The sequence below is a fragment of the Platalea leucorodia genome (genome assembly GCF_965183815.1).
Source record: "Platalea leucorodia genome assembly, chromosome: Z".
Lineage (NCBI taxonomy): Eukaryota > Metazoa > Chordata > Aves > Pelecaniformes > Threskiornithidae > Platalea > Platalea leucorodia.
This window is the reverse complement of record NC_138858.1, coordinates 56,171,590-56,186,361: the sequence shown is the minus strand read 5'-3', so window position 1 is coordinate 56,186,361 and position 14,772 is coordinate 56,171,590. Positions and strand designations below refer to the sequence as shown.

General features: G+C 41.5%; 1 protein-coding gene across 1 annotated transcript; it reads left to right on the top strand.

The window, feature by feature from the left end:
• Positions 1-2,277: 2,277 nt before the first annotated feature.
• Positions 2,278-12,074, top strand: CHRNA6 (cholinergic receptor nicotinic alpha 6 subunit; the record flags this gene model as incomplete). The annotated part of the gene is made up of 6 exons (XM_082335997.1): positions 2,278-2,356; positions 4,726-4,865; positions 6,720-6,764; positions 7,891-8,000; positions 8,119-9,106; positions 11,952-12,074. The coding sequence occupies 6 exons, from the start codon at positions 2,278-2,280 to the stop codon at positions 12,072-12,074; spliced, it is 1,485 nt and encodes a 494-aa protein (XP_082192123.1).
• Positions 12,075-14,772: the final 2,698 nt, after the last annotated feature.

Below are 14,772 nucleotides of genomic sequence, written 5' to 3'. Positions count from 1 at the left end.
CCCATAACAAAGCAGCTCTTTACCTCAAATGTGACAGTAAGGATCACCTTGCCAGCTGGCCTGCCATTGCTCTCCTTCTCTCTGGAGGGGGAATGCACTCATTACCCTCACCTCTGAAGACCTTTCAGTTTAACCCAGATATGCATTTGCAGGTATGTTAACTTCTCACGCCTGATTCCCCGGCCTGTCAGGATTTTGGAAGAACAAAAATTTTGGAAATGTCAAAACATTTTAATTTGGGGTCAGTTTGTTTTCAGATTGCATCTGACTACATTACCATATGTCATCTTTCTACAAGGACTGGACTTTAACAGGAGTGCATATGCCGTGACCACAGCCAGCCACAGGCGTCCTGTGGTGCTGCATGGCTGCATAATTCTATTAGCCAGAGTGCACCATGGGCAGCATATATTCAAGAAGCAAGTATGAGCTTCATTGGATAAGGTGAGGGAACTGCAAGGTTATGGACCTGGACTGTTAACATCATTCTAACAAACATTGCAACTTGGGAAAAACAGTCACAAAGCAAAATGGTTTTGTGTTTTTTACTTTTTTCCCTTGGAAAATATTGTCAAAATGGAAATTTACAAGAAAAATCACTATGCTGAAACGCACATTTTCATCTTAAAATCATTTGTAAAGAGAATTTATATCTAACTTCAGCTTGGAGATGCCTCATAGCCATGCCTTGTGGTCTCCACTTACAGCCATTTTTAGTTTACTGCTGCTTTTGAGAATGCTAGATGACTCCCAGCCCCTCAAACACTCTTGTGGTTTGACTTTTTTGCTTTCTCATTTCTCTGCTCAAGGCTCCCTGACTCCAGTGAGCTCTGGAGTAGGGCTTCTGTTAGTAATCCTTTTCATCCCTCCAAACTTGCCATGGGCAACTTTGTCCACTTCAGGTATCTTCTCTATGCAGGCAACTCATTCCTAAGTCTCTTTCTTCCAGACAGACCTCTTCACTTCTACCCATATTTTAACAACTTGTGTAGAAGATAAATTGCTTTCTCATCCTGCGCTGCAGCATTGACTCTGTGTTCGACAGTATGAAGGGCATCCTTTTTCTGTTTATGGCTTTTCTCTTCTCTCCACACTTACTTACACAACAATGTAACTGCCTGGAAATCAGCAGCATTTCTGTTTTGATCAAATCATTCATCCAGTCACTAAAACTTGTTCATGCTGGATTGAGCACACATAAAGGAGATTCCCTGTCCGAGCTGCTTTCTGGGAGGCTGGCCAGCACCGAGTAACCTGTGGTGCCTTCCACCCCTCTGCAGTTAAACAGGGCCCTCAGTTTCTCAGACCCCTTGCCTACAGATTCTTCTCAGGCATTCCTGTTGCAAGGACGTGCATACTGAACGCTTGAGGAGTGAACACACATTAATCTCTACAGGATCACGATCTCCAGCTTTTTAACTTCTGTAACACTGCCCCCTGAACTTGGCCTGTTAGGTACTTCTGTAACAGTGCCTGATGTTTTTCCTTTGTTCTACTGCTCCGTTTCCACACTAGCAGGATACTGGCACAGGAATCACTGCACACACAAAAAAAAAGATAGAAAAATTGATGTTGTGAGCTGACTTGTTTGTCAGGAAAGAACTCAGCATGCTTAGTTGTTCCTGTCAGGTGGCGATAATAAATCTACTTGCCTTAGATTTATTCACTCAGAATACTGTCAAGCAACGCTATCACATGATGCTGTGCTTATTTCAAGGTTCAGATGGTTGCTGGTAGAGGTGTTAAAACCATATAGCATCCATTTCTCCAGTTCCATAATTAGACCTCAGCCAAGAAACTGAAGTTGTTTCATCTCTGCATATTCTGATGGAGTCACTCAGGTGAGCACCACGCAATAGCTAAAGCGGCTGCTTTTGGATGACTGTTCTTTAACCAGAGGGTGGAAGGCTGAGTGAATTCCTCCCCCCGCTCCACACTGGCCGCCCTGTGTCTTGCCTTCCCTCTCTCTCCTGCGCTTTTATACATTCCCCCAGAGGCAAGGGTGCCGGTGACTGGAAATGTGAAAAGTCACCTGATAGGATGCTGCCCGACTCCCTTCTCCCTGCACAGCGTAAGCTCTCCTCGCCTGGTGATAGTGGAAGCAACTCTGCAAGGCTTTGCTCTGCTCAGCAGACTGCAGAGTTTGCTGCAAATGCAAAACTGAAATCCATCTTTGTACCGCCTACTTACCGTCCAGGGGGTTTGTATGTCTTCTTGCCTTCTGTTTCTTTCCCCAAACCTCTCTTCTCAAAAGGAAGCTGTGTTCTGCTGCTAGCAATGCATCCTGAGAGGTGGCTATGTTGGTGTTACCCTGCTTTCTGTGTGTGGGCATTCATGTTCACACCCTTGATTAAAGGTAGGCTCTCTTTGATACTAGTCTCTAAAATATTTTCTAGTCACTGTCTCTGCTTCTGTTTTCCTGGAATGAATTCAATGTAAAGCTTCTACCAGCTATTTCTAACCTGAAATCTGTAACATTTCAACAGTACTTTAAGAGAGCTAAAGCAATACTAGTTTTCACCCATAAAACTCTTAATTTTGGTTTGATAACTAATTCAGGAACTGTTACTAGAAAAGAATGAAAATTAAATAGGAGTTCTAGTAATTTCATTTGGTGCTTGAATTTTGCAGTTGCTTAAATAACGCAGGCTAAAGATGTGCACATTTGGTATTTACATCAACGAAAGTGAGACCTTCATATATTTTTTTTCACAATTGTTTGTGATCTATGATTAAATATGCTGGAGTGATTTTCATGCACAAGTCTCACTGAGGTTCAGCAGGATTGCTGCGTTTAAGACACTGCATCTTTTTTGAAAGTCTCACTTCTGCTGATGACCAAGACATGTATGAATTATAGTGCTTGTCTTAGCAAGGCATAAGGCATTGTCTTAGAGCAGCACCAATGGGATAAGAATCGGTAACTAACTGAAGTATGAAAATGAAAGGCCTAAATACTTGTCTGTTTCCGTTACTTTATGTTAAAACATGTGTCTGTTAAGAAGCCAGTAGGAAAATTTCAAATGAAACATAATTTTACACTTACCGGCTTTAGTCATGAGACTTTGGTAAGAAACTCATGTTCCCACAATAGAGTGCTTCTAGTCACAGTGTGATGGATGATGATGATGAAATCTGAAAAGGAAATTGCAATTTCCTTTTTTAATGGCACAATACATGATATACAAACATCCAGACTTTACAGACATTGCTGTATCTTCTCTGGAAGATGCCAGAAGGATGAAACAAAAGATTAAGTCATGGAGTTTTACTAGAATTTTCTTTCCATTTATGTAAGTCACCAGTAACCAATATTTCAGCTTTTAATTGTGGTAAATCCCTGAATTTGAGCATGCTTTGTATGACCTTAGAGACAGAAATGTCATTTTTTTCAAAAATAGGAAGGATGGCCTAAGCATGAAAACAGCACAGTATGCTGAGACTAAGCATCTCCCTGTAGGACATCTGTGCAACCACAGGCCCTTGTGTTCACTGAAGGAAATGTAAATTGCAAATTTATGTCCTATGCTGTTCCAGAGACCACGCTGCCTTATACAAACCCCTTCTATGTTTAATATTTGCAGTCAGAAAGGTGTATCATGATTGCTTTCCTGACATGTTCTAGTGGAGTCCGGGACTAATGCAAAAAGTTATGACCATGTATCTGAAAAGCTAATTTTTCTTCAGTTGTATCAGTAATATCTTTGGCATCATCATATAGCTTTCATAACACAGCTGTGCTCAGTATAAGGATCAAGTTCTAAATCTTTGCCTTATAAAGTATTTTTAATTTAAGTGCTGAATTACAGTAGTGCATTGAAATAGCAAAATTATTCAAGAAAAGTATTTTGCTGTGCTGATGGCACCAGAGTCCACGTGATTTAATCTTTCCTTTGAAATCAAAGTCTGTAGCCGTTAGCACTGTGAACATAAGTTTCAGGTTTGGGCTGTATGTAACAAATTAAGAGCATTCTTCTTGACTGTGCAGTGAGGCAGCTCAGTGCCTATCATATACCTTATTCCCACTAAGCCATCCGGTCTGTCCTGCATTGACTGAGGTCTACAGCTATAATCTGCTTGTTCCCAAAGAATGGCTCTGTATTACAAAGATGCATGCTATTCTATAAGAAATTTTAACATTATTTCCACTTTTTTTCTCATAGAACTTAATAAATTAACTTCCTTCAGAGCAAAAATTGTGCTGTCTAAAGAGCTGAAATAGCAAACATGAGGATACAATGTAGTCATAGTTTTTAAGACTAGGAGGCATCATTTAATCACCTAATCAGAATCCCTGACATAGATTTTGATCCAGTAGTTGCAGCCTCTAGCTTTTAATTTCCGAGTAAGTAGCTACGCTTTTCATAAACTCACAGTTTTACCATTAAAAACTCCCAAAGATGAAATCCACCACATGTTCTACTTTGGTCTGATATCAGGGTGGGCCAAATGGAGGCCCATAGGCTAGATCCAGCTTAGGAGACATTTCCATTCAGGCCATTACCTTACACTTTGAGAAGACAGGGATCAGTGGGCCGTGCCGTGCAGGAGAATGCTTTCAACTGACAGCGTATTGGTAGCCCTCTTCTCTCTGTGCTCCTGTGTCTTAATACATGGTCGCAAGCACAGGATGCAGAAATATGGCATGGACTAGTATGTTATACAGCACCTTCTTTCCCTCTTCCTTACCTCTGACATAGCTGTTCTTTATCTTTACCAATACAGATACCACAGCCTGCGAATCAGAGGAACGGTTATTTCACAAACTCTTTTCCCAGTACAACCAGTTCATCAGGCCAGTGGAAAATGTGTCTGATCCTGTCACAGTGTATTTTGAAGTGGCCATTACCCAGCTTACAAATGTGGTAAGACTCATTACAGAATACTGCTGAGATTTGGGGATGGTTGCAAACACATGCAAATTGCTAAAGCAGCAGTCGTAATTGAGATGGTTGCACCCACAACTCTCATAGCTGACATTCTGCATACGTGTACATGCTGAGACCTTTGCTGTTCTTTCTGTCAGCCGAGTTGCTCCAGTTACTCAAATGAGCAGTTCGAACTACACAGATCCATTTGCTTACTCTGTAGCATCAAATCCCTCCACTCCAGGCAGCAGCCCCTGGCACCCAGAGCAGCAGTACCAAATGTTCAAGTCCACTCTCCACAAGGCTAGCCCACTTCAGAGGCACCTGGCTGTCTCCACATTGTGTAGCATGTGGCCTAGTTCTCCTGTGAGGCCACTGTCATTTCCCAGTGTTCCTGAGAGATAAAATATTCTTTTTTTTGCATGCTTTTTCAGTCTGTGTGTTTCAAAATAACTTAAGAGACGTGCAGCCTGCAGAGTGGTGTTTTAAAGCATGGAGCTGGGGATGAATGTTGTGTGATCTGGGGTGCACTGTATACAAGGGTGAGTGTGTCTGAGGTGACAGACCTGCTGGGCAGGGCAGAGGGACTGTGGAAGAAGCAAAACCTGACCTTAACCCTTGCTGAAGTCTGCTCTGTGGAGCAAATTATCCACAGAACAGAGGCTGAGTTTTGATTCTGAGGTATCTAGTTGAGTCCATAATGAAGTGACAGGCAAACAGTGAGGAGCAACATTCAACAGCAGCCAGGGAGCTAAGTTATCTGAGAGTATAAATGAAAGCATTGTAAGTCCTCATGGTGAAGACGGTTGTCACCTTTTGTAGTTCCTTTGTCAAAGTATTTTGCTTCCATGTTGCAGGTAGCTTGGCAGGTTTCAGCAGTTCTGTCTCACATTGCAGCCCCTGGCTCCCAATGCTGTCTTTGGAGAAAACAAGGAACATCATAAGTAAATCAGTTGGATTTCCTCAAGAGTCATGATTTTTACAAGAACTTAGATAGTTTAACCCATAGACGGGAACCCTACAGGCCTTTCCAAATTATCTTTGTGCTTAATCTTCAGTACGCAATGTTGAAAATTAATCTGCAATAGTTTCTACCTTTGGCTTGTAAATCTTAAATTTTTTGAGTCCACGTGCTTAAAAACTAAGAACTACCCGAAGCAATATTCTTGCAGATATTTTCATTGTGAATGTCAGCCTGCATTCATAAGTATATGTAACATGAGTCTTTCTGAATACTTTTAGGCTGAAGGCTCATTAGAACAGGATCCAATCTTTTATGTTTGTGTCTCTTGCAGCACCTTCCTGATTCATCACTGATTGACAATAGCAATAATTGACTGTAAAAAGAAGGTCTCAGTACAACAGTGACCTAATTTAGTGATGGTTGAGTGAATCTGCTCTAGAGGTTTGCATAGAAATGCAAGAACACTGTGGTACAGATGACATTTTTCCTTGAATCTTGACCAGTACTGTACTGTGTAAACAGAGCTTTTTAAACACTGAATCCAACAAAACACATACCCACCAGCAGAACCTTATTCCTCTGGTACTGGTCAGAGCAATTTAAGTTTTGTGTTCTCCAAATACTCAGATCCCTGGCAAAACAGTACAGCTCTTTGTATGTCTGTTATTTGTGGGGCATGATTTTTCAGTAGAGCTTTAAGAATTTTTTGGTAGCACTGCACATGACTGTGCACAATATGTAAGCCCCCTGAAAACAGCCAGAAAAAATCTGGTATCCGTTAATGTGGAATTCTAGTTTCCATTTTTATCAGAATAAATTTGTGGCCATCTCAGGATACTGTAACTGATTTATGGAGTGAAGATGTGCATGCCTGTGTTTCTTTCCAGGATGAAGTCAATCAGATTATGGAAACAAATTTGTGGCTAAGACACGTAAGTTATTTCATCTCATTTCTCATGCATTTTGCATTGGTATGACGAAATGTGTGTTACCGTGTAAGCTACATCTATAGAATAAGTGCTTGTTTTGTAACAAGGATTTTAAAGGTATGAATAAGGAGAAGCTTCATTAACCAAAGCCAGATTTGAAAAAGTTGTTTCTTTATTCTTATTTCCAAGAAGTTACATCTCCCGTCTTTCCTGTGTGGTATATTCTCCTCCAACTTCATGATCATTCGTTTATCTGGTAAATTTAGCTGGATGTACCCATGAAAGAGTAATTAAATGTGCAGATCTGCAGTCCTAGGTCATCTCCATATTGAAGATTCCAAGCAAAACATTTATTAGCAAAAGGAACATGCCTCCATTTTTCCTGGTGGTTTTAGCATTTATACATAGACAATGATCCTTGGAGGACCTAAACTGCTGAGAAAAACAAGTCAACTTCCACCTAAACTAGTTTCCGTCAAGCACTGATTGTGATCCACACAAAGCTTTCTGTAAAAGATACTGTACTTATGATCAGGATCTTCAGGGCAGGCTGCAAGAGCATGGAGCATGGCCCCATGATAGGGGACTACACAGCAATGCAAGAGAGCTGCTGGGCATCCCTCGCTGCCCCTGACTCAATAATTCGCTGCCCCTGTGGAACCCTGGCAGCAACTGCCTGTTAGTGTTCATATGTACCTCCTTTCTCATTAGGATGCTGGTCTCCTTTGATGCCGGCCTCCTTTAACCTGCAAGGGGCACTCTCATGACAGCAGCAACAAGGCCTGTATTTCCTCTCTGCTGTGGGGAGGTGTCCTTGCACAGGTAAGGGTGTATGCTGATGTAGCAAGACAGAGGAGAGATCTCAGCATGTCAGCAATGGATAACAATTGGCACCCCATCCCCTCACAGAGGAGGGACTAGCAAATCAATGATGTCATCAATATTCATATACATCCAGTGTTTCTCCAGGTCATGGCCTTGTTGTCTTTCGGACCATTGTCCCCTTCTACACGTGCTGCACTTTCAGTCTTTATCATAGCCTGTCATTTTACAGGAAAATCTGAGAAGGAGATATTTGCTTTTAAAGCAGTTTTAAAGGTTTTGAAATCCTTGTCCATTCTTCTTTCAGATTTGGAATGACTACAAATTGCGATGGGATCCCAGAGAATACGATGGCATTGAATTTGTTCGGGTACCAGCAGATAAAATTTGGAAACCAGATATTGTCTTGTATAATAAGTATGATGAACACTTTTCCATTTTACCCTTTCTCTCAAAAGTATCCTCTTGCAGTGCCCATGAAAGACATTTTACTTTCATGGTAATTTTCTTTTCTTTGCCTCATACGTCTTTCTAGTGCTGTGGGAGATTTTCAAGTTGAAGGCAAGACCAAAGCCCTCCTTCGCTATGATGGAATGATCACCTGGACTCCGCCAGCTATTTTTAAAAGCTCCTGTCCTATGGATATTACCTTTTTCCCATTTGATCATCAGAACTGTTCACTGAAATTTGGCTCATGGACCTATGACAAAGCCAAAATTGATCTTCTGATCATTGGATCCAAAGTAGATATGAATGACTTTTGGGAAAATAGTGAATGGGAAATAGTTGATGCTTCTGGCTACAAACATGACATAAAATATAACTGCTGTGAAGAGATCTACACAGACATAACATATTCCTTTTATATTCGAAGGTTGCCAATGTTTTACACCATAAACCTGATCATTCCATGTCTCTTCATCTCATTCCTGACTGTATTAGTTTTTTACCTACCATCTGACTGTGGTGAGAAAGTGACTCTTTGCATCTCTGTGCTCCTTTCTTTGACTGTATTTTTACTGGTGATCACAGAAACAATCCCATCCACCTCTTTAGTAATTCCCCTCGTAGGTGAATATTTACTCTTCACTATGATATTTGTGACTCTGTCAATTGTCATCACGGTGTTTGTCCTGAATATACATTACAGGACTCCAACCACACACACGATGCCCAAATGGGTAAGAACTGTCTTTCTTAGCCTGCTCCCCAAAGTCCTGTTGATGCAGAGGCCACTAGAACAGCAGAAAAAAAACATCTCCAGAGAAAACAAGAAAGGATCAGCCAATACATCAGGCAAGTCAAAGCACAGCAAACACAAAGATACCAAATTACACAAGGAGCAGCGATGCAGTCAGTGTGATAAGGCAACTGAACTCCCTACCACCAAAAGAAGACAAATGAGCCATCAGTCACTGAAATGGATGGCAGAGCACATGGAGTACTCCCCAGAAGTGAAGGATGTCATTAGCAGTGTTCAGTTCATCGCAGAGAACATGAGGTCTCAAAATGAAACCAAAGAGGTAAGAGAGGTAACCACCAGCTGGGCACGGGGCCACACTTCCAGCAAGTAAAAACATGATCTAGGAGGGCAGCCCAGAGGAACTGGAGTTGTTGGGTCTAGACAAGAAAATTTTGAGACCTGTGAATGGGTCAGTTTCCTACAGAAAGGGAGGAGATAAATCATCCATTGGGGATGGAACAAGAAGAGTGATCTCGTCTGTTCTTCCTCTATCCCCAGTGGATAATTCAAGCAGCAAGACAGTTTTAGATGAGACATGAGGCTCACCCTTCAAAGGAAAAGAAGAGGAGCATCAGCTTGTTGCCGCCACAAGGAATGAACTCATGAGGAATCAGCAGTGGTTCAGGCACAGTTGATCCTGACATGGGGCGGGGAATAGACTAGACGGGACCTTTCAAGGTGTCTTCCAACCCTACTTCTGTAGATCCTCAGAAGCAACCCTCTTCCACTGCTTTCCAACTGCTCAGCCCTGGCAAGCAGTGATATCTCAATACTAAGCGTGGTATTTGCCAAGCAGGGTGCTTTTCTGTGTTAGTAACGGAATAAGCAAATTTGGGAACTGCTTTTTAAAGAACAGAGCTTGCCTAGCAGCGCAGTAGTTGATCTGGAGAAGAACTATTCTCAGCCAGTGATAAATCTGGTAAAGATATTCCTTTCATAATGCTGTTGTCTGTACTTTTTTTTCAGTCTAGTGTGTTCTGATTTTTTATGGTGATTTGACTAATTGTGGCTTCAGCAACACAGTATTGTCAGCCATGACAAATAGACGTTGAAATAAAAGTTGAGTTTTGGGGGAAGACAGCTGAATAAAAACAGACAACAGATGAACAAAGACAGAGTAAAAAAAAGAGAGGGGTTTAAAAATGAGACTTGGCATTTGAACTAATGGATATGCTTGTGTGAGGTTATAAATCTTTCATCCTAACTGGGATTACTGTCATAGAAAGTGATGCACGTTGGAATTTAAAGAATTCTGGGGCCACATCTTCAGCTGTAAACACAAGCAACTAAAAGCAGGTCCAAGGAAGATCATCTGACATCCCCCCACACCCAGGTCTCACAAGGAATAGCAATTCTCTGACACTTCAAGATGTTTTAAAAAAGTGCTTAGAACTTAATGAAACTTTTATCTTTGATCTGTCATTAAATGTTTGCTTTTAATTTTAAAGTTTTTTAGATGCTCTATGACGGAAAAATCAATTTCAAAATTAGATACTGCTGTATTTGTATCAAAAAACATAAATACTTTGTGAGGAAAATGTTGAGAGGTATTCTTTCTATCAGAATATGTTGTTGAAATCAGCACAAATTCATGCAATTTTTGTGCAACCCAAAAATTATTTTATTTCCCTTTTTTATGTCCTGCAGAAGAGGTTTCATCTGAAAACAAAGTCCATAACTTTCTGAATAAAGGGCTACAGTTAAGGCCGGATGACTGAATTCATAGGATAAGCGGGTAATACATGCCAGCCCAAAGCAAAAGACAGGAATCTATCAGCACAGAGGAGGATGGGGATTGAGATGAGCCTTGCATAGTACCTATGCCCTTAATGTTTTGCTTGACTCCAACACTGTAGCCCTGCTCTCACTGCCACACCAGCTGCATAAAATATATCCATGTACTGTATTCCGCTGATTTCTCCGATGCACTCCAAAAAAGAAGAGGCTTTGCATGAAGCAGTCCAAATAACATGCCGCCTTGATTATACAGCTCATGATAAGTCTTCCATTGCCAGTTTTGCTGATCTGCATTTTGCAAATCTCTCCTGCCACATGAAATTTTATTCTTAGTCTGGTGTGTGCGTCAGCAGCTCTGTATCTTACCTTTCAAAACATACTAGGGACGGGAAGCTACATTTGAGAAAAATCCTCACTTTGGGAAAAAAGAAAGGGGGTTGTTCTCAGGCAAGCACTGAGGAAATGATTCTGCAGGCTGCTTCTGCTTCAGCCAGATGTAGAAAGACATAGGGGTGATACCATGCACTAGTCCTGTATAAATAAAAGCCCTTTAAAAATTGTGGCAACATTTACAGCAGCTGGAGTTCTTGCTGCATTTTCTTGCACAAGAAGTACAGCAGCAGCCTCTTGGAGGAAAACATCAAGAAATTGGGAAAACAAGTGGAAGATCCTTCAGCAGAGAGCTCTTAACCAGTCACTAATTTTATATGGGTGAATGTTCTTGTGATGCAGTGGTCCTCATATGTAGGTACAGTTTAAAGGATAGCACCTTCATTGAATGTGGTTCTAAGGTATATCTCTCAGACATACAAAATCCACTCTGGCCTGCTTAGCACGTGACATTGTGGTTTGCGCAGTCAGGGCCCTTGCTTTGCTATAGTCCACATGTCCAGCTGTCCCGTTTCCTGAAATCAGCGGGGCTTGATCAGAGTGAAAGTGTGGCAAATCAGGCCAGAATAGCAAACTGTCTCTTGTGTGAACTGTCACGATAAATCCTTTGACAGGGTCTAGTGCTGTGCAGCTATGGTGGTTCTGCCTGCTGTTAAACCACCCCACTCTGCACTTGCCACATGATCAGGTCCTATTTGTTAATGTCAGCGTCACAGCCATAGCTTGTCAACAGACTTGAACATTTAGAAAAATTCAGCAGACTAGGACAGTGTTGACTGTCCTCAGCCAAAAGTGGGAAATACTATTAGAAAATCAGCCCCATCTAAAGATGCTTGAAAACTCCAGCAACTATAAGCATGACAAGAAACATTCTTGACTGGATGTATGTTCTTCCTCACATTCAAAAGCACAAAGGACATTTCTACTGCATAATGTCAACTTGCAATTGCACGTTACGTTACATGTAGTTTATCCTTTTCATTTTTTTTCTCTTGCAGGTGGAAGATGATTGGAAATACGTAGCTATGGTGATAGACAGAGTATTTCTCTGGGTGTTTATAATCCTTTGTGTGTTTGGGACTGCAGGGCTCTTTATCCAGCCACTAATTGCAGATACATAGCTTTTCACCCACTTTTGGTTTTGTTTCATTTTTGGTTTGGAACTGTCCCCTGTATTTCTGTCCTCTTACATAACCCCTCCGCTCATCGCCTCCTCAGCACCCAGCCACAGAAGAAAGGGGAAAGAGAAGGAAGGGTCCTCTGGGAAAGCAAACAACCCAAAACAGAATGAGAAGAGGACTGAAAATGGGAAATGAGCATGTGGTCATTCTACAGCGGAACACCTGAGATTTTTAGAGTGCCTGCCTGTCTTTCCCTCCGTGAGATCAGCAATAACAACTGCACTGAGGATCACAGGAGCAGGTTGAAGTTATTGAGCTTTTCCCTTGGTTTCAGTACAGGGGGCTATAGGACAGTTCAGGCACTTCTGAGTGCATTGCCCAAAGAGGACCTGGCTTCATTTTTCTCTCTTGATCATAACTCTTCCTCAGGTTTGAGTTAATTTACATTTCCTGTCTATTTCTATCCTTGTACAACAGCCAGTCTTTGCTATGGCACTTAGATGAGGTACCACAGTCCTACTGACTGGTCCAATGCTCTTTATTGTGTTCTTGTGTCAGGGCAGCCAATAATCAAAATAAAAGTACAATCAAACCAATCCTTTGATCCTGTAACATTTTCAATACAATCTAAAATAAGGGGTCCCCATCTTCTGCAACATATTGACACAAACGAGGGTCCCAGATCAACAAAGCACATGTTTATGTTTATATCTGAAGTCAGACAGGTCTTAAGCACTTAATCATAGTTGAAGACAAACTCACTTAATATTTTGCACTGCATGTAGCCTTGCTGACATTTGAAGCATCCTAGAGTCACCAAAGAGGAATAACCTGGATGCACTATGGAAAACCAGAAAGGACCTGAACTATCTGTGGTTACCATGTAAGGCATCCACATTTGAAATCTACATGCTTCTAAGACCTTTAAAAACTAGTTCATCTGCTACTTAACTTTGCATGTGACCGAAGTCCTGTTTACTTCCTGGTACTGAATACCAAGACCTTGGTGACCTCCAATAGGATTTCCAAGCCACATTTCTCTCGTCAGGTTAACAGTGCTCCCAGTCCACAGGTTCTGCTCTGAAAACTCTTGCTTGCTCAGGCTCAGACCTAAGCCCAACAGGGAAGGGTTTGTCCCTGAGTAGCTACTCATCACAGACAGAATTGGCTTGACAGCATTGAATTTATCTGAGTTTTCTTGTGTTTTTAAAACCCAAGACCAACTTGGATTACACACATCATGTGTGTAATGTCATGAATCCTGTGCAAAGCTGGGCACCTTGGTCTGAACAGCTCTGCAGAAATTTTCCATTTGCTGGCTTCTCGTGAGTCAGCGCTGTGTGTGCAAACCTGTAACTGCAGGGACACTTCCTTTGGGGCTGAGGTTGCTGAGGACGTGATGTAACCAGGTTCCCAATCCTAATGTGCTTAATCCTGAAACACTTTGTAAATGTGCACCTGATGTGGTTTCTGTACTATGTGGACAGTTTATCCCCAGGTCCCTTGTCTGTTTAGATTCCTGTTGGTTTTGTGATGAAGGATTCTTCTCTAAAAGGCACAATTCCAATTAAAGCCAACAGCTTCAAGAGTAAAGAGGCCTTCTCTCTTACTGGAGGCTCTAAATTTAAATGTACAGTGTCAGTGCAGTGTTTTCAGTCTCTGCCATGTATCAGTCTCTGCTTTGAACGTCACCAATCCTTGGAAAGTATGACTCGCTGTTTCTGAAGTCCCCGACTGACCTTTTACTCTTTTTTGATGCTCCATAATAAAGAGAATAGGACTGAATAAATGTATATGTCAGAGATAAAGGTGGAATGACAAGAATATAACGGTCATAATCCAGTAGTTGAAATATGTAAAGTCATGACTTTCTAGAAGAAAACCGTATTTTCTGCCATCCCTGTGAATGCTGCATAATTGTGTAGCGACTGACAGACAGATCTATGAACAAGCATGGTTTGTTTTGACAGCCTGTCAATTAAATATCATTCCTGGGATATACTTTCTTGAAGAATTTGTATTTTTTTAAAAACTCTCTGCTGTACAATGTGTTTAGAGATGCTACTAAATGACATTTGCTATGCTGGCTCTTTAATCAGAAAGGAGGGGAGGGGAAAGAAAGGGAATTTGAAGAGGAGAGCTGCATTCTGAGCCCAAAAGCTTCATTTCTACAGGAGAGACATCTGACTGCCAGAATTCACAGTCTATGACCACGCAAACAATGAAAATATTGTGGCTGAAGGTGTACTGCATTGGCGTCTTGGGCATGACAGCTACTACCCCACAACCAGTAAGCTGCCTTTAGCAAAATCCCTGTCTTTTTGTCAAAGTATTCACAATTGTACAGCTCCTCATCTCCAGTTAGGAGGCCTCTGTACTCCAGCACCAGCGCCCTGTCTTTGTCATTTACAGTACTACACATATCTCTGTCTTGCCTCTGGACCTCAAACACAGGGTTTGGACAGTTTAGCTCATCAGCCTGGTATCCTAAGAAAGTAAAAGATTTACAAAGTCATGTTCTGTCTCTTTCTGAGTGTACTATTTCCCTTTCCTTCCCCTCACCCAGTAACTTTTGGATCCTTCTTTTGCCATTTTCAGCTATGTTTGGCACATTCAAGACTGGGAGCCATGTGTACTCCCGTCAGCTCTGTGAAAGTAGTTGGCTGATTAGAGAGAGTGGGGGTGGAGGACATAATAA